Source organism: Paramisgurnus dabryanus, chromosome 2 (genome assembly GCF_030506205.2).
Source record: "Paramisgurnus dabryanus chromosome 2, PD_genome_1.1, whole genome shotgun sequence".
In the NCBI taxonomy this organism is placed as follows: domain Eukaryota; kingdom Metazoa; phylum Chordata; class Actinopteri; order Cypriniformes; family Cobitidae; genus Paramisgurnus; species Paramisgurnus dabryanus.
In genome coordinates, this window is record NC_133338.1 from 45,010,033 (window position 1) to 45,031,025 (window position 20,993).

The window sequence follows — 20,993 nt, forward strand, 5'->3', positions numbered from 1 at the left end:
AACGAGAGCTTGTTGACCCTTCATTGAAAATTAATGTACGGTATACTGTCCATGTCCAGAAAGGTAATAAAAACATCATCAAAGTAGTCCATGTGACATCAGTGGGTCAGTTAGAATGTGTTGAAGCATCGAAAATACATTTTGGTCCCAAAATAACAAAAATTACGAGTTTTTTCAGTATTGTCTTCTCTTCTGCGTCTGTTGTGAAGTCACGTGACTGCATTGGTGACGCGGCTGACGTGTTATCTGGTGCGCCCCAGCTGTTCTTTTTTTGTGCGCCTGGGCTTCGTTTACGGTCTGAGGGTGACGCACACTTTAATTTTGAAAAAAATAACTTTGCAAACATGTCTGAGGATAACAGGCCATCCGCGTCACTGCAGTCATGTGACTTTAGTCTTGCGCATGTGCTTCATAACAGAAAGAGAAGACAACGCTGAATAAAGTCGTTATTTTTGGACCAAAATGTTTTTCGATGCTTCAACACATTCTAACTGACCCACTGATGTCACATGGACTACTTCGATGATGTTTTTATTACATTTCTGGACATGGACAGTATAGCGTACATAGATTTTCATTGAAGGGTGAATTTCAACAAGCTTTCAGACTAAAAATAAAACATCTTAAAATGTGTTCCGAAGATAAACGAAGGTCTTACAAGTTTGGAACAACATAAGGGTGAGTCATTAATGACATTATTTTTATTTTTGGGTGAACTATCCCTTTAAATCCACTCTTGTACGTGTTTATGTGTGTGCATGTGTTTGTGCGTATGAGTCAGCAGCTGTGCTGTTGTTAAACATGACGATAATAAAAAATTATAGTAAAGAGTCCCAATACTCCACTCACTCTTACATTTCCTCTTGCGTAACTGTACAATGCAATTCCAAGGAAAAATCTGGACTTGGTTTGTTGTCTCCTGAGTCACTAAGGGGGCATGAAATCACCCAGAATGCCCTGTCCTTCCCTCTCTATCCCTTATTCATCTCCTGCTCTGTTGTCTTGAACAGAGTTCGACAACTGAAGGATAATCCTGATGCACAGTGAATATTAACCAGCTGTGTAAAATAGGGGCCTTACATAAAGTGGGAGTTTAATGTTGGCCGAGTTGATATGTGTCTGGCTGGCAGTGTTTAACGGTACAGACTGTTCCCTGTCCTGTTTTTTTTCTCATTGGCCCTCTCAGTCATTTCCTTTTGTCCTCTCCCCAGCCTTTTCTTCTCCTGCTAAGTTTTTTATTTCTCGAGTCGACCGCCAAAATCTGATCTATTCAACACTACTGCTTCGTAACGTCTATGTGCTCTTTACAGCAGTGAATGTGTAGGACGAGTTCATCAGCTAAAATCGTACCTTTCACTTGGCTTATCATACTGAAAACCGATTGTTTCTATTTCGGTGAAAGCCGAAAATAGTGAGTGTTAAAGAGGTCGTGTTATCGAAATTTCACTTTTAGCATCATGTGGCTAAAAGTTCACATTGCTTCAGTTTGGATGCGCTTCGCTTGTTATACTAGTTCCTGTTTTCTAGAATGTTTCATTTGTTTTTGTTCCGCTGGCCGTTCAACGCTTGGATAACCAAACGGAAAACAGAACTAAGCTGTCATTCTCCAAAGTATGAGGCAAATGAAGGGGAAGTGCATTAGTTACATGACATCTTGCTACTACCCAGTCTAACCAGTTGGATCTTAATGTCTTAATGTAAAATCTATACCTTTAAAGTGCCTAAACATGCTTTCTTTACAGTATCACCAAGCTATCTCATGGGAACTCATATGTATTTATGAGGTGGCTAATTCGTACACATTTGCTTTTGATTTGCTTTTGCCATATGATGTTGGGATTATATATACTAATTGAACATTTTTGTATGCTTCACCTTTTATGAATTAGCCAACTCGTAAAATGCATACAAAATTCTTGTGAGATCATGTTGGTTTGTCTTGTTTTAAGTACAAATATCTAAATTTTCTTAAATCAAGATGCATTTTCTTGATAAGCAAAATGACCTTAGAAAATAAGTGTAGTTTTTAGACACAAAAATTTTAAATATAAGTGAATTCATGCAAAATCTAGACTTATTTTCTAAGGTTGATTTAAGAATTTTTAGATTTGTACTTAAAACAAGACAAAAATACTAAGAAAGAATGTAATTTTTTGCAGTAAACACATGACTACAGTTGGGTATCATTCTGCTTATCTTTTCCAATTGTTTTTTATTCTAGTTAAAAAGAAGTCAATATTTAGATACCAAACCATGTGTGACCCTATACCACAAAACCAATAAGGGTACATTTTTGAAAGCTGAATAAATAAACTTTTCATCGATGTATGGTGTATGTTAGGATAGGAAAATTTGGCCGAGATGCAACTATTTGAAAATCTGGAATCTGAGGAGGCAAAAAAAAAAAAAATCGAAATATTGAGAAATCCACCTTTAAAGTTGTCCAAATGAAGTCATTAGCAACACATGTTATGATTAATACATTTTTGATATACTTAAAGGCAGGGTGCATGCTCTCTGAAAGCCAATGTTGACATTTGAAATTACCTAAACAAACACACCCCTACCCCAATTGAATCTGGACCTTCTTTAGATAGGCCCGCCCCACACATGCGCAACCCAGGCAATGATGTTGGTTAGTAGACACGCCCCTTATTGCTGATTGGCTACGAGTGTGTTTTGGTTGTCGGCCCGATTACCTTTTCCAAAGTGTTTTTTTTTTAAATCCCGCATCCCGCCTTTAAAGTAGGACATTTACAAATATCTTCATGCAACATGATCAATGATTTTTGGAATAAAAAACAATCATTTTGACTCTAGTTATTGCTACAAATATCAGTGTGACACATGATGTTGTGGTCCTGGGTCACATATGGTCATATAGTCTACTTATTGCTGATGTTACACAAAATTTAATATTTATGAGTAGTGTTTTTACAAAACAATAACAAGTAAATACTCCATTTTTATTATAGTAAGTGTAATGATTACCATTTGTATTACCATAGGTTTATTACAAATATTAAGAGCAATTAAGACAATTGTAAATTTGTTTTTCTGCTGGTTTTAGTACAAATACCATAGTTAAACTATGGTTAGTGCGGTATAAACCATGGTTAATTTTCATTAGAATGGTTTTAATAAAATGAGTTTCAGGGTACGTGAAATAAAAAAAAATTGCTGTGAATATAAAGATCCTAAGTAAACTGTCGCAGGTCTTCTGTTTTGAAATGTGCGTGCAGAAATTGATAAGAGGAATTGAAATTAACATTTTATGGCAAGGACCTGATTCCAGACTTGGAATTGATTTTCGATTGCCAACTCTACAAAAACGTTCCTTTGTACAGGCTTATTTATTTTTATTACAGTAAATAAGTAAATAAAGTTGTGTTTAATTATAATTATATCCCAGAGTAAATGTTGTGAAACTATTGTATTTAAGCCATGTGATATCAGATTTTTGATAAACAGGATTATTTTTTTTTAAATGTCAAATATTAAAGGGATAGTTCACCCAAAAATGAAAAGTCTGTAATCATTTATTCACCCTCATGTTGTTTTTTAACCTGTATTAAGTTTCTTTATTCTGTACACAAAAGAAAATATTTTGATAAATGATGGTAAGCATGCAGTTGACAGTACCCACTGACTTATTTGTTTTTCCTACTATGGAAGTCAATGGGTACTGTCAACTTTATGCTTACCATCATTTATCAAAATATTTTCTTTTGTGTACAGAATAAAGAAACTCAATAGAGGTTTTAAGAGCAACATGAGGGTGAGTAAATGATGACATTATTTTATTTTGGGGTGAACTATCCCTTTAACACTAATAAATATTACCATTTAATCGCTTTAGTCACTAAAATTAGAGAGAAAAAAATCTAGATTTTGACACAGAAAACCGGTTAGGCTTGTTTATTTGATTTCAATCTAAAAAGCAGTTTTAAATTCCCATTGAAAAGGACAACAGTTAACATTTAACCAGGAATGACAGGAATGAAAGTCTTTCCAAATATAATACAAAAAATACAAAAGTGTTTGCAATGACAGCATACACATTAAGAATAACTTCATTTAACAGCTGAAAAATGTGAAGCATAGCTTAAAGTAATACTGTAAAGTTATTATACTGTAAATGGCCCCAAAGACAACACATGCTTAAGACATTAGCTGGCCAGAACTAGAGAGACAATTACAAAAAAACACACTGAACCTCTTTCATAACTAATACACAAGGAAACTGCGAACTTAAAATATATATATATAAAAAAAAGGAAAACTGACGCCAAATCCAACGTCTGCTTTTTGTTGAATTTGCGTAGCGCCGAACCTCACCACCATGATGTCATAAAGCAAGACGTGGGCAGTGCCAGGTGGGTGGAATGGCGGACATCTTAATGAGGCAATACTGATGAGCTTCAGTCAGAGGGGCCCATTGAGTAACGTTATAGCTATGACCTCAGTCTGGTTTCAAAATCATTTCCCTCAGCTCTCACAACTCACCCTAAACCAGCACCTCCAGGGTTACGCGGGCGACCTCTTTTCATTTTCCCTCTCTGTAGCTCATTGAAGGCCTTGAATTCCTACGTAGTTGTGTACAGTGTCCATTGGGGCTGTAGTGGAGGCTTCCATAAAGGAAGACAATGGCCCTACTTTTCCACTACTTCCCCCAACACTCCAATCTCTCTAGCATTTGCAATGAGCAGGCAATTCTTAAACGGCCTCTCTCGTGGTTTTTTTAATTATTCTTTTCACAGCAATATTCTTCCAGCTGCGGTTCAGCAATTGTCGAATTGCACGGTCCGGTGGTTACTTTAGTTTCTCCAAAAATATCATGTTAAGTACGAGTGTTTTAATGATAAGAAGTTGGGCAACAAAGCAGCTTTTGTTTTATGCATTCTGGTTGTCTGAATACAGTACGGGGGTTGATTTTGTAAAGTCAGTCACACAGTTGCTGAGTTTTATTATTTTTTGTTAATGAGGTTGTTTATTCTGCGCTGTAATGCTTTTCAGATGTAAGGAGCTGTGAACACGCGTCTCTGAAATAGGGAAAGCTTTTGCTGTTATGTGATTTTAAAACTTACTTTTGATTCAAATTGCCATGGCTGAACATGGCAGGTATACACTGTATTATGCTGTGTTTTTAATAGGACACCACAAGATAATACAGTAAGTGTACTCTGAATAGTAATCTATGTAAAAGCAAAAACATTTTAGGTAAACCCCATATATGTCTTTATGATACTGGATATCCGGTCATGTGCAAGTATATGATGTGGTATGTAACATCCTCTCGAAGTGAGTTCAGAAATGAATGCGCTCAGTTTCTGGTGATGCACAGCAATTGGTGTCAGTGTAATGTTTAAAGGTGTGATTTCCTTTTCATATTGGTTGTCTCTCCTTACTTGCTCATCAGAGGCTCGTCCTCCTCGTAGCTGTCTTGGAAAAAGAGGGCAGGGGCGCCGGGTCGGGAATGGCTAGGGGTGAGGGAGGAGCGGGGCATCTTGTTTGGAGGAGTGGAGGCGAGAGGGGTCACTGTTGCTCGTACACGACTCTGAGACTGTCGACCCTGATGTATAAAACAAGAAGGTCAAATAAAAGTTAGGGTGCAAATGCAAAGCGCATATAGATTGACACAGGATCTCGCACATTTCTTTCTTTACTCCTCCTAAGCAATGAGTAAATTCTGTTCGTGAAGGGGTGTAAAATGATTTAATCTCCTCCTCCTCAAAATCATAAGTGTCACTATGACCTGGCAGTTGCCCTACAATGGTCACATGCTCAAAACCAACCCTGTTAGACAAAATATCATTTTTAAGTGCCTTCTAGTTCCTTTCTAAAATGTCGGAAGTGACTTCTTTCTTTAATTTCCTCTTGTTTTATATGTCAAAGTAATCGTGTTAGTTGCTTTTCTGTTTTTAATATAAACTACATACACCCATGTGTTCTTCAGTACACCAGTTAAAAGAATGACACATTTTCTTGCCTGTTAAATTTGCATGACATCTTTAACCTATTAATGATGGGCCGTTAAAACGTGTCTGTGGTTGGAAAAACACAAACCAGTCATGTTGAGTCTGATTGTGGACGGTTTCAAAATTAACTTTGGGTTTCTCTTTATCTCTCTTTTTCTCCCTTTCGCTCTTTTCATCTTCCCCTTGCGTGGGTGTTTAAATATTAGGCCAGTGCCTGGTTTCATTTTTGCTCTCTGGGGCCATAACTTCCCTCTTTCAATCTCACACATGCATAACTTCTCAATTTTGCCTTTTGGACAGACAATTAATAGAAAGAAAATATATTTATTTGCATTTTAGTTCTAACTAAAATGCTTAGACTCAAATGGGCGGTTTCCTGGAACGGGATTTAGATTAATCCAGCGCAAGGCCTTATTTAAATTTGCACATTTAAGTGGTTTTTACAAACAAACTTTACAAACAACAACACATGTGTGGATCTTCAGAGATATATGTGTTAAATGAAGGCAGCTCAAACATGCATTTTAAACTGGGACTAGGATAAGCCCTGTACAGGAAATCGCCCCATAGTTGTTGAACCCTGACATTGCCTGAAACCTGATTACATCTAATTAGGTCATGATGAGTCAACTACAGACAGTACAAAGTGTAAGGATTCATATCATACCACCAATATGAAAATTAGATTTGACAAAAGTGCATTTCTTTTGAATCTCATTGAGCAAGTACTACATTAATAATCATAATATCGATAATACTTCATTATAATAAGTCTTATACAGTCACTGTAACATTTATCTGTTCAAAATGATTTTGAAATTAAATATTGGAAACTAATGATTAATTAATACTATATACAGTTTTATTTATCACATCTGTATGTCAGCTGTGTGCCACAACAAACTGTTCTGTGTACCCAAGACATTTTGTCCTTTCCCCTCCATTTCTAACCTGACGCTGTGTGGAGCCCTCTGGTGGCCGACTGGCATCTCTGCGATGGCCACGACCTTGCCCATGTGCACCAAATGTTTGTGATGATGATGATGAGCGAGTGAGCAAGCCTCTCATTCTCAGGTGCACGTAAAGGTTGGTGTCCAAACAGAGGGGGTTAAAGACAGGGTCCTTCTCGAGCTGTTCCAGGGAGCTCTGGACAAAATGATCCCACAACATTGGTTGTATTAAGCCTTGACATCATTATAAAAATATTATGGTAGTGATGTAACCAGTTACATTATTAAATACCAGACCGGTTAAGTTGTTAGTCTTTTTATGCCATTTTAATGGTTATTTTAGGTCTGTTCGATCAGGGTCCGAAAAAAAGTGGTTACGTAATCGGTACCTCTACAATGGAAAGTGCATGGGGTGGGGGGTCCTCCCTTGAATCGAGCAGACTGCATGGAAGCATTAGCTCTCGTGTCAGCACTGGTTTCAAAAGCAGAGAGAGGGAATTCGAGGACTGAAGTATGTAGTAAGAGAGCACACCAGAACCCAAGCCTGACTCCGAACGTACCATCAGGAACCAATCACGGGTCTAAAAAAACACATTATGTTGTATTACAAGAAGTTGTGATGTTTAAGAAAAATTCACATGTTTTTTGTTCTGTTTAACTTTCTTAACCTGAGGTCTTTAACATTTTGCAGACCAAGGACCCCCAATAAATAGAGGAGGACCAGGGATGATGGATACATTACGTAGATATTAAAATAATAATTTTTGGCCTACTATGTAACATTTAAAGGGGTTAGTTCACATCAAAAAGAAAATGTTATCATAAATCAGTACTGTGTCGTTCTAGCCCACCTAGTCCTTTGATTGTCTTCACAACACATTTTTAGATATTTTTGACAAAAACAGGGAGGCTTGTGACTTGTCCCATAGACTTCAGTTTGATTTACAGTTTGATTATTTTTTTCCCAGAAAAGAATGAAAGGCATCGCCAAAAAGATCCATTTCCATAAGTAGTTCAATAATAATATTATGAAGTGACGAGAACACTTGTGTCCACAAAGAAAACAAAACGAAAGATTTTATTCAACAATTTGTTCTCCTCCTCAGACCTTCAGCGTGCGTTCACACATGCTGCTGAAGTGACCTGCTGATGGAGTTGCCAGCGTACAGACACAGAATACGCTGGCAAGTAATTTGTGAATTTATATGGGCTGTTTAAGTATTGTTTACAATGTTTGCATAATGGCTTAAATAAAAAAATAAAAAATAAACTTTGGCAACTACGTCAGCAGCATGCGCCGTAGTCTGCTCGTAAACACGCACTGACCGACTAAGGAGGAGAACAAATTGTTGAATAAAATTGTTTGGGTTTTTTGTGCACAAAAAGTGTTCTCGTCACTTCATAATATTTTGATTAAACGACTGATGGAACATGAACCTTTTTGGATGCCTTTCCGTATTTTCTGGGAAACGGATTGTAAATCAAACTATGGGACGGTCACAAGCCTCCCTGTTTTTGTTAAAAATTTCTAAAAATTTGTTCTGAAGACTATAGAAGGACTTGGTGGTTTAGAACAACACAGGTGTAAGTGATTTATGATAAAATGAACATTGTGGGGTGAACTAACCCTTAAACTAAATAGAGTTTATATTGGGAAGGTTATGCTTTTCATTTTAATAAGTATTAATCTTTATCATTAATAATGCAATTTTATTTGAAATCTTCTGAAAAAAATTACTTTGAATTCCAACAATTTTTGCAGGCCCCCGGAAATACCACAACCTGTTGAAAACCATGTTCTAAACACTTAAATTCATTATTAAATTCAACAGTCAAATGGAGTGCTCACACCAAATGCAAAGCATTGCGTTCCTCGCTCTGGATTACTTACAGGATTTCACTTTGCAACATGCTAATTTTTCCCTTAAGTGGAATATTTTCAACTCAGTGCTACGCCGTTCTTAAAAAAAATCAAACACATTGTTTTCTATGAGTATATGCACACTGTCGCCCACAGGTGGCGCCTGTCCGCAGCACCCAGCTTTGACTTCAAGGGGGTAGCACACCAAATGCGCAGCTCTGCGCCGTTCTAAAAAAAAATCAAACACATTGTTTTCTATGAGTATATGCACACCGACAGGTGGCACCTGTCCGCGGCACCCAGCTTTGACTTTAAGGGGGTCGCACACCGGATGCGCAGCTCAGCGCCACGCCATTCTAAAAAAAATCAAACACATTGTTTTCTATGAGTAAACGCACACCGGCGCCGACAGGTGGTGCCTTTCCGGGGCGCCCAGCTTTGACATAAGGTGGTCGCACACCGGACGCGTAGCTCAGCGCCATGCTGTTCTAAAAAAATCTAACACATTGTTTTCTATGAGAATACTCAAATCGGCGCCGATAGGTGAGTTGTCCTAGACGCGACTCGACACGGCGCTGAGCTGCACATCCGGTGTGCAACCCCCTTTATTTAAAGTGGATTTTGCATAAGATGTGCCGTTAAACACTGTATTTTACTGCATATGTGTCAATATCAATCTCTTGAAGGAACATATGGCCTCTCCAACATGCATACTCATACGGCGGTCCATCAGATCATTACACTACACATAGAGTACACAAAAACACAAAAGTCATACACTGACTCTAAGTGTGTGGCAGAGAGCATGAAACATCTGGTGGTTTGATTCCATTTCATCCCAGTCCAGCTGCCAGCAGGAGGTTGGTCTGATGATGAGAGGTAATCCATAAAGCATGGACTGACACACTCCATCAGCATGAAGTACTCTGTGTTACACACAAAAACAGTAACATAAAACATTAAATCTTTATCTGTAGGCTTAAATCTTTAGCTGATTTGTGTTTCTATAACAATTTTATACATTTTGTCCAATGATAAAATTCTCTGGTGGGTCATGACCCAAAAATGACAAAAGCTAGAACACTTGCTCATCACAAATAAACAACTCTGGCATGCAAGAGAGAATTACGTAAGTGTATTTTTAAATTGGCTTATGATGAACAGGTGAGAAATACTGTTACAGTATGATTATATCACAGCGCCTGAAAGAATGAGCTCATGAGTATGCAAATCCATATGCAAAATGCTCAAAAGAGGAATACAATGCATGACTGTGTTCTGTATGAGAAAGAGGCCTCAGACACAGAGCTCTCTGTTTGACAGATGAAAACCTGACTCTGTCTTATTGACTTACATAGTCCATTTTTCTAACTCACTGTTTCATATTTTTTGTGTACTTTTACATTCAGAAAGTTTCCACACACAACGAAGCCATTTGTGTTCATGTTGCAAAGACTCAACATCAGTTGCAAACTCTCTGGTGCATTCAAGAGAGACAAAAAAATGTCAATATCAAGCGGTTAAATAGGACCAGAATAATTTAGAACTGGCCAAACAAAACATATAGAATTAAAACAAATATATATAAAACAAATTTCAATATATTTTGTTTTTAAATATACTGTTTCTGCAATACTACCACACATTTTTGTATTTAATCAAAAATGCTTTGGTCTAATACAGTCATCTGATCTAATTAAAGACATGACCATACTTAACAACTTGTAGACACTTTGGCAAAATGCTCTGGTTGGTCCTGATCTTGTTTGGGGGTTGAAAGTCTTGCATGTTCTCTGTTCTCACTCCAAAGTTAGTGGTGCTGGGAAGCAGAACTGGACTTAGAAGCCTCTCCTGCATGTCACACTTTAAACAGACTGCAGAGGGGGATGTAAGCACAAAATTATGTTATAAACTCATAAACACAAGCACCACTAAAATATTTATTTTGGAGATGTGCACAGAACGAGTTGGAGTTAATATTTTAGTGGAAAAAGAAAGACTGAAAAACATTTTAAGCTTTACGTCTGTGTATGTACTGTATATGAATACCAGGGCTTGATATGCTGTTGGCAGGATTGGGTGTTGAACCTTGCGCTGTCAAAGAGGGGGGTAACAGCAGGTGGAGGTGTTCGCGGTCAACACCTTGTTCATGCAGCCACATTTTCAAAGCATTCTCTACAGCCAGAACTGTGCCCTCCACCTGCTGCAGGTCCATATCTGTGCCCAACATCAGGCTTTCTACATAACAAAGGAAAATGCATAACAATTTTGAATAAATGGAAAAATAAATTGAGGAAAAACTATTTTAGTATTTGGTTTGTGGCTCATATTATGGGTGTGAGGCTCGAATTAAATATGAATATTAAACTAAAGCTCATTTAAATGAATGGCATTTAACACATTTTAACTCCGGTTAGTATGTTCCTTTACCAAGCATGCATCAAAGATTTGTAATATTTGCTTCTCCCACGCTGCAATTATCAAAGTTGAATATTTCCTGCCAGAATAAGTGTGCAGTACTTCACACTACCAGTAGAGAGCGCTGTAAACCTGATTCTGAATCCTACAAAAGATAAACATTCTACAAACTTGAAGTCTTCATATGTAATTTTTCATGTTTCATATTTACTAATTTAATATTTATATCTGTCAAAAATATTTAAATACTTTTTTTACCATTTTGTTATGCTCATTGCAGTATAAATCTGTGGTTTGTGTAAGATACAGTTTCTCCTGTAAATGGAATTAAACTACTAGTTTAAAATGTTAAATGATGCAGAGAATAACTATAACCATTCAAGAACTCATACCAAAAGATTAAGATTTCCGACTTTAACACAAACAGTTAATACCTTAACAAAAAAAATTATTCAAATAGTCTTTGAATGTACTGCAAGAGTTAAAAGTGAAAACTGAAACCTATGTAAGCAAACCTATGTTGCCACTCTTCGGACTCTCAATCATCCTAAATTATTCATGTTTCTCAAGAACTCTATAGGGCCTTAAGAGGGTAACAGGGGTTTCACAATACATCTTTAATCTCTCATCCCTAAACAAACTAAGTAACTGAGAGAAAAGCCTGATTGCTACAGTAAGAGAAGAAAAACATTAAAATGTCATGGAAATTGGGATGGAAAGGCGTCTGGGGCATTTTGAGACTGACACTATACAATGATAGTCTATGATAATTGCTTTTTGTGGTTGTTAAAGGAGGGGCGCACATAATCTTCACCATCCCATCTAAATTTCAGTTCAGTTTAGCAAACACACTGATGAACATTAATGGTGTTAACATACATTCTGCAAAAACAGAAGGTTAAACATAAATCCTCAAAGGGCTAAAGAGCTGCATTTAAACCAATTAGATTCAATTTATTAGCAGCAATTGCTTATCCCTATCCAATTAACTTACATTTTAATCGATTTTTTCTAAGTATATATAAAGTGTGGATCAGTTTAGTTTAGCGATTTTTAGCTCTTTGGTGTTCATATCAGTACTCTCATTGCTCTGATCCAGTAAATGTGGCACAGATGGAGAGAGTGAGAAAAAGACAAGTGTGGCTGGAGAGTGTGAAAGGCATAAAAGGCAATAACACTGACACACATTGTCAACCCCCGTATCACTTCATTTTGATGCATAGATTACATTCATCTCATTATGCCACTTCTGTTGTTGTCCTTAATCCTTTTTCCTATGAAAACATTAGCCATCCTATGATGTAAAAATGCAACACTACCCTTTTCAATTCTATTATAGACCAATTACAATATGCTTTTCACAGCTTTATAGTTCACACAAAATTGAATTTTTTTGTCATCATTTACCCTCATGGAAAATAATTATTTGTCTGTTTGGCTCACCTGAAATTTTGTGGAGTAATGCTGCACAAGTTTATAAACTGGCCATTTCTCAGTTGTAAGAGCTTAATTTTTTTACTTGACCAGTGCTGCCTTGCCTATGTGCAATACCTTCAATTTGTTCTAGGGGGTGGTGTGGTACTGACACCCAATTTTATATTTAATGAATAAAAGGATGTAAATACAGTCCCCTCATTAAACAAACCAGCTCTGTAAACTTTTGTGCGTTGTGAAAAATGCAATGCACTGCAATCCCTAAAATGAAGACATTAACCTAAGGCCTCTTAACATTTTAGAAGATATTTACATAAAATGCCTTTTGGTAGATATCCTAAGAGTGCCATGCTAATGATCTCATTATACTCTAAGTGAGCCTCAGCCCATATTTCTAACTTTCAGACACACTTGGGGCCTTCACAAAGTGTATTTTACTAAATGTCTGATTTCAATATAAGGAGACGATTGGGCTTATTAATTTAGATATCCCTTGCAGAATAATATTATTTAAGAACAAACAAGAATGATCATAAAAATAACAATTTACACCAATCGTCCTGTTTACATACCACTGCACCTCTTTTTCTAAAAGGAATAGGTCACCCAAAACTTGTGCTAGCTGTTTTCGGTTAGGACAACACAAATAAGCATTTTAGACTTGGTCCAGACAAATGGCCCGCACCTAAAGATTTTATATGATTATCTCAAGGGTACATATTGGTACCAAATGTATACATGTATACATGGTAACGTACATGTTAAGACCTTTTAAAGAGTACTAACCCAGTAGTACCCTTGGGACCAATAGTTCAGTGGCGGCTCGTGACTGCTCAACCGAGGGGCGCTAATTCAAAATAAGTGTTCTGAGTGTCATGTGTGTGGTTCCCTTTTCCAAAATATGTGTTCTGCATGTCGAGAGATCCTGTGTGCATCACGTGTTTTGTCAAAATAAGTGCCTGCTGCACATACGTCAAAACCGTTTATGATAAAAGAGACGCTCACGTTCACAAAATACACGCAAGACACTCCCTTTTTTTTTAAATAAACCCTTTAGGCGTCTTTTGCGTGTCTGCCGCAGGCACTTATTTTGGCATGACATGTGATGCACATAGGATCACTCGACATGCAGAACACATATTTTGCAAAAAAGGAACCACACACATGACGAGCTATACATGGGTGATTCTCACGAAACCATTGAAACACCACGGCACTAATGATTTAAGATATGAAATGTGTAATATAGTAATATTAAAAAGCCTCAGAATTGAAAAATTCAGTTTACCACAATCTAATATGTTTCGTTTTTTTCAAGTACGCAGTTTCGTTCAATCTCATTGTCCCTCGTTTCCGGATTTGCCTGAATCTTCTTTACTTGAGAAGTGCTTAGTACAGAACTATAGGTCTGTATCCTCCCTATATCATTTAATTCTTCCCTATGTTTTGCCTTCTTCCTCTCGTTTTAAAAATCAGTGGGAAGAAGAACTCGGCTGTAGTCTAGATTTGGAATGGTGGGAATTAGCTGCTTCTAGAGTGAACTCTTCATCATCCTGTGCCAGATTGAGTCTGATTCAATTTAAAGTTTTTCATAGAATTCATTTTACTAATCTCAAATTAAGTAAATTATTTCCAGATGTAGAGGCTTCTTGCGATAGGTGCTCTATCGCTCCTGCTGACCATACCCATATGTTTTTTTCTTGTTCGAAACTTAAAAAATTTTGGTATTCCTTTTTTGATACTTTTTCTAAAGTTTTGAATATCCCACTTGAACCGTGTCCTCTGATTGCTATTTTCGGTGTTCCATCGGCCCTGAATATAAACACAAAAAAGTATGCCAATGTTCTTGCCTTTGCCTCGCTAATAGCTCGCAGACGAATTTTATTACATTGGAAATCTTCTAAACCTCCTCCCACTTTTTCATGGCTAGAAGATTTGTTATCTTTTCTATACATTGAAAAAATTAAGTTTGCTTTAAGAGGTTCCAATGACAAGTTTTACAAGGATTGGGGTCCTCTACTTGCTTTTGTTAAAAACACATCATTTACTTTTGCTGATCCTTAATATGTTTGTTTAATAATTCCACAGATTCATCGGTTTATTTTTCTATTCAATTTTTTTATTCCTTTTTATGATTATTCTATTCATTTATTTATTTACCTTTTTTTTCAATTGAAATATGTATTTATTCTCCTCCTTCGGGGTGGGTGGGGGGTGGTGACTGAGGGTTGGGATTGTTCATGTTTGTGTCAACCCTTAGTACTTGTTAATGAGGGAAAAACAAAAGGAATTGATATTTGTATTTCATATATATGTATATATATGTATACATGTCTTTTTTTATCTATTCCAATAAAAAAAAAAAAAAAAAAAAAAAAAGCCTCAGAATTAACACAATACTGTGTTCTACCTTGCACAATGTGTGATTTCAACATAAGAATTTATAATTTGTCAATTTTATCTCATTTTCTGCTGAAATTCTCATTACCGCAATGCGTCCGGCTGTGTTTGAACATGCGTTATGCTGTAATTTAAACATATTAAAACAAAAATATTTAGAAAAAAAATAAATGGATGTTTTGCTAGACTACTTTAGATGACAGAAAAAAAATTTACTGAATATTCATGTATAATAATAATGAAGAAAAATTAGGAAATTGATGTGTCCATGCCTGATGTTCTCATCCTCCGCAACACTTTTTGAGAACAGTTTAAGCACACATACAGAATTTTAATAAAGTTTGATTTTGAGTGACCAAGCACATGGACCAGTTACTTCAAGATGGCTACCAGGTAAGATCATCTCTTTATATCTTTCCAGTTAAATTTGAAAGATTCTCTTGTCAGAATGCTTACACGACATTTTGATTATCATTACCGAAACAGGTAGTTTTCTACATTTCGAAAATTGTTTGATTTACAGTTTTTTATGAAAATGTTCTTTATTAAAGTCTAATTATATGCACTGAATAAAAAATGAGCAAAGCCTACGTGGCTTCTCTATTTTTAGCAAAACATACTGGGGTACCTCATCCTCCGCAACACCATTCTCATATACCGCAACCATTTAATAGCAGTTGCGGTAAAGAGAACTTCTGTTTCGGAAATGAGAATTTAACCATATTGTTTATTACATTTAAATATCTCTTATGAATTTAATATAAATTTAAAATGTAATAACTGTTGATATTTTGCTTTATGATGCTTCATTGTAGACAGTCAGCAAGTGAGAAAAAAGCTTTAGCAAAGGCCAGGTTGACAAAGTTCAGGGAGAAACTTAACAGCAACCCAGAATGGCTCGAGGAGTACAGAAGGAAGGAGAGAGAGAGGTTATGTTTGAAGATGTTACTAGCAGGTGTAATTAGCAAAAAACACACTAAAGTGTTAGGAAATGTACATGACACACACACAACACAACGCAACAAGTCTATACTATATGATGATGTGTACATACATTTTTTTCTCCCATGTTGTGAGACATGTTAATTTAATGTTATGCTTTCTTTCCACTTTCAGGTATCAAAAACAACCTAGCGATGGCACGCCACGCATCTAGGCGCTGCAACATCAGTTGGATCACAAGATCCACAAAGTTGGATCCCATGCGTGCCAGCATCTCAGCTACCTGCGACCGCACAACGTGCGCTGTCTGCAGCGTCAGATTGCTGCCTGGGGGCGAGGGACAAAGGGAGACTAAAGGCGGCACCTCCTTTCTGCGCAGTGCATGAGTCACAGACACCAGAGAGGATGGCCTAAAAGCGCCCGGCGCTGTGACAGAAAGCGGGTTGCTGCGCAATTCATTAGGACTGTGCATTAACCCTTTCCGCCTCTGCTGTCTTCGCAGCATGTGGGCCGTGTTCGAGAGTGGGGGGGGCGTGTTGTAGACGCTTATGTGAGGACGGGCCCTGGGGCGAGCAACACAAAACCAACTGAGGAGAAAAATGCTCTGTTTTTGAGCGGCTTCGTTCCAGACGGCAGTCCCCCAGGACCCAGTTTCTTGCATCATATACTGGAGGATTTGTGCCAGGGACTCTTGTGATGCACCACCGGTTCTGGTCCATGAGACACAGGGTGGTGAGGTAGGAAGTGGCTCATAGCCTTAGAGCTCTTCACCGCTTTCGAGAAATTCTCCGTGATTGTGCCCACCGTGTCGCCAAACAGGCCGGATGGAGAAACAGGCGTGACTGTGCATGACCACCATGAGTGGTCTTCGTGGCCCTTAGCGTGAAATCCGTAGCCATTCTCAGATCCCTGAAGGTATTTAGATCCGTGCTACCCTCATCCAGAGCCTTAAGCACCTGCGCCTAAAAGATCTGTAGGACCGCCATAGTGTGCAATGCAGACAGAGCCTCTCTCGGCGAGGGTATGCTTTTTCGGACAGGTGTGCTATCATGAGGCTTCACTACCCTCAAAGCTGTGCCACACCATCCAAGGAAGTGGACAAGGGGCAGAGGTGAGCAGCCACAGCGTCCTTGATGGGGGGAATACACAGGTAGCCTACCTAAGAAAAAAAATGGGGGGAGGGGTAGCCCACGCTTCGGTGACTTTCCTCCAAGCATCAGCGGGGCGGCCTGAGTGAAGAAAACAAAAGTCAAGCTTGCTTCTCTGGGGTTCTTGTGGGGTGCTCCACTCAATCTCCAAGTCCTGCACGGCTTTGAAGAGAATGCGCACCAGTTCCTTGTAGAAGGATGGCTGTGTGTCTGATGCACCACGTGGAGCCTGGTTCCAGTCTCCATCCAACGCTGTCAGAGACATCTCATCTTCCTCCGCCGGAAACCCAAAGGAAACAGACCTGGCGGCTCCCGGTTCAGGACACAGGCTCTCGGCGACAAACTGAACCGGTTGAGCGAGGGGAGGACGACCACTAGCGGCTCTTTGCCGGCAGTGGGACACTTCAGTAAGAAACCTCCAAGGGCGATGTTGAGCCGGGTCCTGAGCACCTTTATCGGGAGATCCTCACAATAAGGGACACCCTGAGCCAACAATTGCCGCCTTTGGGTGGAGAAGCCCCAAGCAGAGCACACAGAGCTCGTGTGAATTGGGTGGGTCGATCAGACCTCCGCACCACAAGCAGATTTGCGACATCCCGGAACACAGAGAGGGCTGCTTACATTTCAACCTGAATTCAATTTTGCTGCCTATGAAGTCTGTCCTAAAGCATTTCTCGGAGCTGCCATTATGCAGCCAAAGTCATTGTCTCATAAGGCAGCGAGGGAACAAGTCAGCTGTCTAAACTTTCGGATACAGCCTCTCTCTCTCTCTATCTCTCTCTCTCTCTCCCTCTCTCTCTCTCTCTCTATCTCTCTTTCTCTCTCTCTAATCGAAACAGATACAGAATGGTAAAAGGTCAGAAGACCAAATCATATCCAGCAAGGAAATATTTTTCATCTTATTTACACAAATGTTTTGTGATATCCAGCTGACATTAGCTGGCCATTTCTCAATCTGATGGCTGCAGCCTTCAGAGCTCGCATTTGTAGGCAGCATATGTCATCAAGACCATCTTATTTCAGTATGTTAAATGCATAAATGGGGACTTAAATATGACACAAAGGAATATTAATATAAGCCTTCCTGTTCTCATGTTTTTTCTTTAATATTTTTTTCAAAGACTACACAATAAAACATGATGATGTAAATATTATCAGACTTTCTACTTTAAAATTTGTTTTTAACAAAATCTCAGGCTAGTATATGTATTCTCATTACCGAAATAATTAACCTCATTTCCGAAACCTATGTATCATTACCGCAACAGATGCTTATTAAATGTTAATTTCATTAATAGAAGCATAATACTTTGATTTTAAATGCATGTGCAGAATCTCCAAATTATGTTCTTTCAGGTTTGTCATGTCATTTTGAAAATGTGTCAGGTTTCTTCGAAATATAAAAAAAAAATAGTTGTAAATAGTGGAAGGTGTTGCGGTATATGAGCTAAATAAAACAAAATAAAAAAACGTTAAATTTAAAATAAATATTATTTCAGAATTTCAATTTACTGTGCATGACTATTAATAATCAAGTTTTAAAAATGTGAAAATATATTAGCTTTTCTAACAGTGTTGATGTTTTCTGACTGTTGCGGTAATGAGATTTTTTAGGACTTATTTTTGAAATTATGTTACAAAAAGTGTTAAATGATAAGTAAAAGTTTTTAAATTAATGTTCCCATATACTTCAGACTTTGTTTCTAATGTCTGGTGGGAAAAAAAGTAAATTTAAGCAATTTTTACATTTTCATGCTTGACATTTTTACAACCAAGTTTTCGTGAGAATCACCCACATGTTGTGACGAACTTCGCATCGAGCGCCCTCGAAAAAGAAGTCATGGGCCGCCACTGCAATTGTTGACAATTTTTTCTAACAATATCTGTCTGTCAAAATCAGTTTAAAAGAGGTGAAATAGCCAGAAGATGATGTAAATTCAAAGAATGTGCAGGACCTGGAAGATTTTTCTGAAGATCAGTGGATAGTTTAATGACTCGACTCATGAACAACTATCACAAAACTGTCCCTGACTGTCCAGGTTATATCATAGGGCATTAAAAATGTATGTATAAAAACTTTTAATGAGAACCAATTTTCCAATTCACGTTTTTACATTTCCTTTGGTGTGTAAGTGTGTATTAGTACATGTTAACAATATGCAAAAGGTACAAACCCCAAAGTAAACGATGACGCGAGTTATCATTTTCAACATAAATCTGTTTTCTTGGACTACAACAAACACATGGATTGTAGGCGACACTTTACTTCCTGGGATTGGTGATGTAGTAAAGACCGACATTTTCATAATTCCTTCCGCTTCGGACTTGAAAGTTAACTCCTGTCAGCATTGCATTGTGAGCGAATCTTTCAAACATGGTAAGGAGCGTCACATTTTTGGCTGACGTCAGAGGTATTTAGGCCAATCATAACGTACAGATTAGCTGGCCAATCAGGGACATAGCGCTTTTTAACTCCTTCTCCAACAGCCATTTTTGGAAAAGTTGCCTGCCAGTTTCACAAATTGCCTTACAGGAAAATTTTCTTCTAAAAATATATAAACATACAAATATATACAAAACCAATACCCAATACCCGTTCTTGTCTTATGAGAACTTTTATGAACGTTTTTGATCCACTACAAATGTTGACTAGTATATTTTGCAGATTCTGTAAGGGGTTGTAAACAGATGACATCAACTGTTTATGAAGTTAATGCAAACAGTTGATTTAAATTCATTTAGGAAATGTTTTCCTTACAACTAAATCAATGCCTCATCTCCTATCCATTTGCAGAGACTAAAAAAACAACCATTACCTTCTACAGGATGTTGATGGCTGGACATCTCTAATAGCTTTCAGTAATGAAAGTCATGCTGGACAACTCACTAATGTAGTGTCATCGATATTTTTTTAAAAGAGTGCATAAAATCACAGGAAGTTTAACATGCATCAAACCTCAACTATGCACAAAGTCTGAAAAAGCCAATTGTTTGTGGTAGTTTAATAAACACATGCATTCTGTTACTATTAAATATTTTATTCAAATGTAAAATAAATGAATGAATGAAGATGGCAAATGGAAAACAACATCCAACCCTGCATGTACAAAATAACTATTAAAAAGTGATGACTGATGATCACCTGTACACACACACCTGCTAATATTTTGATGGTACCAGCTATGACTTTCTATGACCTTTTCCACTGTTAGCAATGAGAGTAGTTTCCTGAAATACAGTCTGCTGAGTTCAGCTTCTGTACAGGATGGATATGCTTTACATGCTTGGAAAAACTAAATGGAAACCTGCTTTCGAATCTTCACCTATCAAGAGTGTAAAAACATTGCTGTGAGAACAAAAGCTTGTTCATATTCTACAATGGGTCATTTTATAATAAGCACATTAAAATATCACTCTTACACAATGCATGTTTTAGATAGTATTTAGTAACATATTTAACAAAGATGTTTCTATGTTGAACAAGTACAGACAAATCAAATAAAGCAGTAAAGTCAACAAGGGAAATCAAAAGACTCATTCTTTCATTTTATCTTGTATTAAACAAGTAAGGAGCCAAATTAAACACTTAAAATAGCTTTCATGTCTTTAAGAGAGAGAGAGTTAAAGGTAGACCAAAATCAAAAGCACAGAAAGAAAAAGAGAGAACATTTTACTTTTAAATCCTCTACAAACAGAATCAGTGCTGTAGTCATATTCTCATGGGAAACGCACACTAAATGATGAAACAGAGTGTGAGGACAGACCACCATGCCAGCCAGACACTCCCATGCATACACACACACAAATACACGCACACACACATGAATGCACGCACACACACTCCCACATACTCCCACACACA

At 37.5% G+C, this 20,993-nt stretch overlaps 1 protein-coding gene across 1 annotated transcript in view; it reads right to left on the minus strand.

The window, feature by feature from the left end:
- Positions 1 to 4,078: 4,078 nt before the first annotated feature.
- m1ap (meiosis 1 associated protein) overlaps positions 4,079 to 20,993 on the minus strand; it is a 34,147-nt gene continuing 17,232 nt past the window's right edge. Inside the window, exons 4-9 of the mRNA XM_065288997.1 lie at positions 10,839 to 11,027; positions 10,504 to 10,663; positions 9,574 to 9,715; positions 7,318 to 7,509; positions 6,930 to 7,124; positions 4,079 to 5,572 (exon numbers count right to left, since the gene is read on the minus strand). Of these exons, the coding sequence (XP_065145069.1) occupies positions 5,405 to 5,572; positions 6,930 to 7,124; positions 7,318 to 7,509; positions 9,574 to 9,715; positions 10,504 to 10,663; positions 10,839 to 11,027 (1,046 nt within the window). The 3' untranslated portion in view covers positions 4,079 to 5,404. The remainder of the gene's footprint in view (positions 5,573 to 6,929; positions 7,125 to 7,317; positions 7,510 to 9,573; positions 9,716 to 10,503; positions 10,664 to 10,838; positions 11,028 to 20,993) is intronic.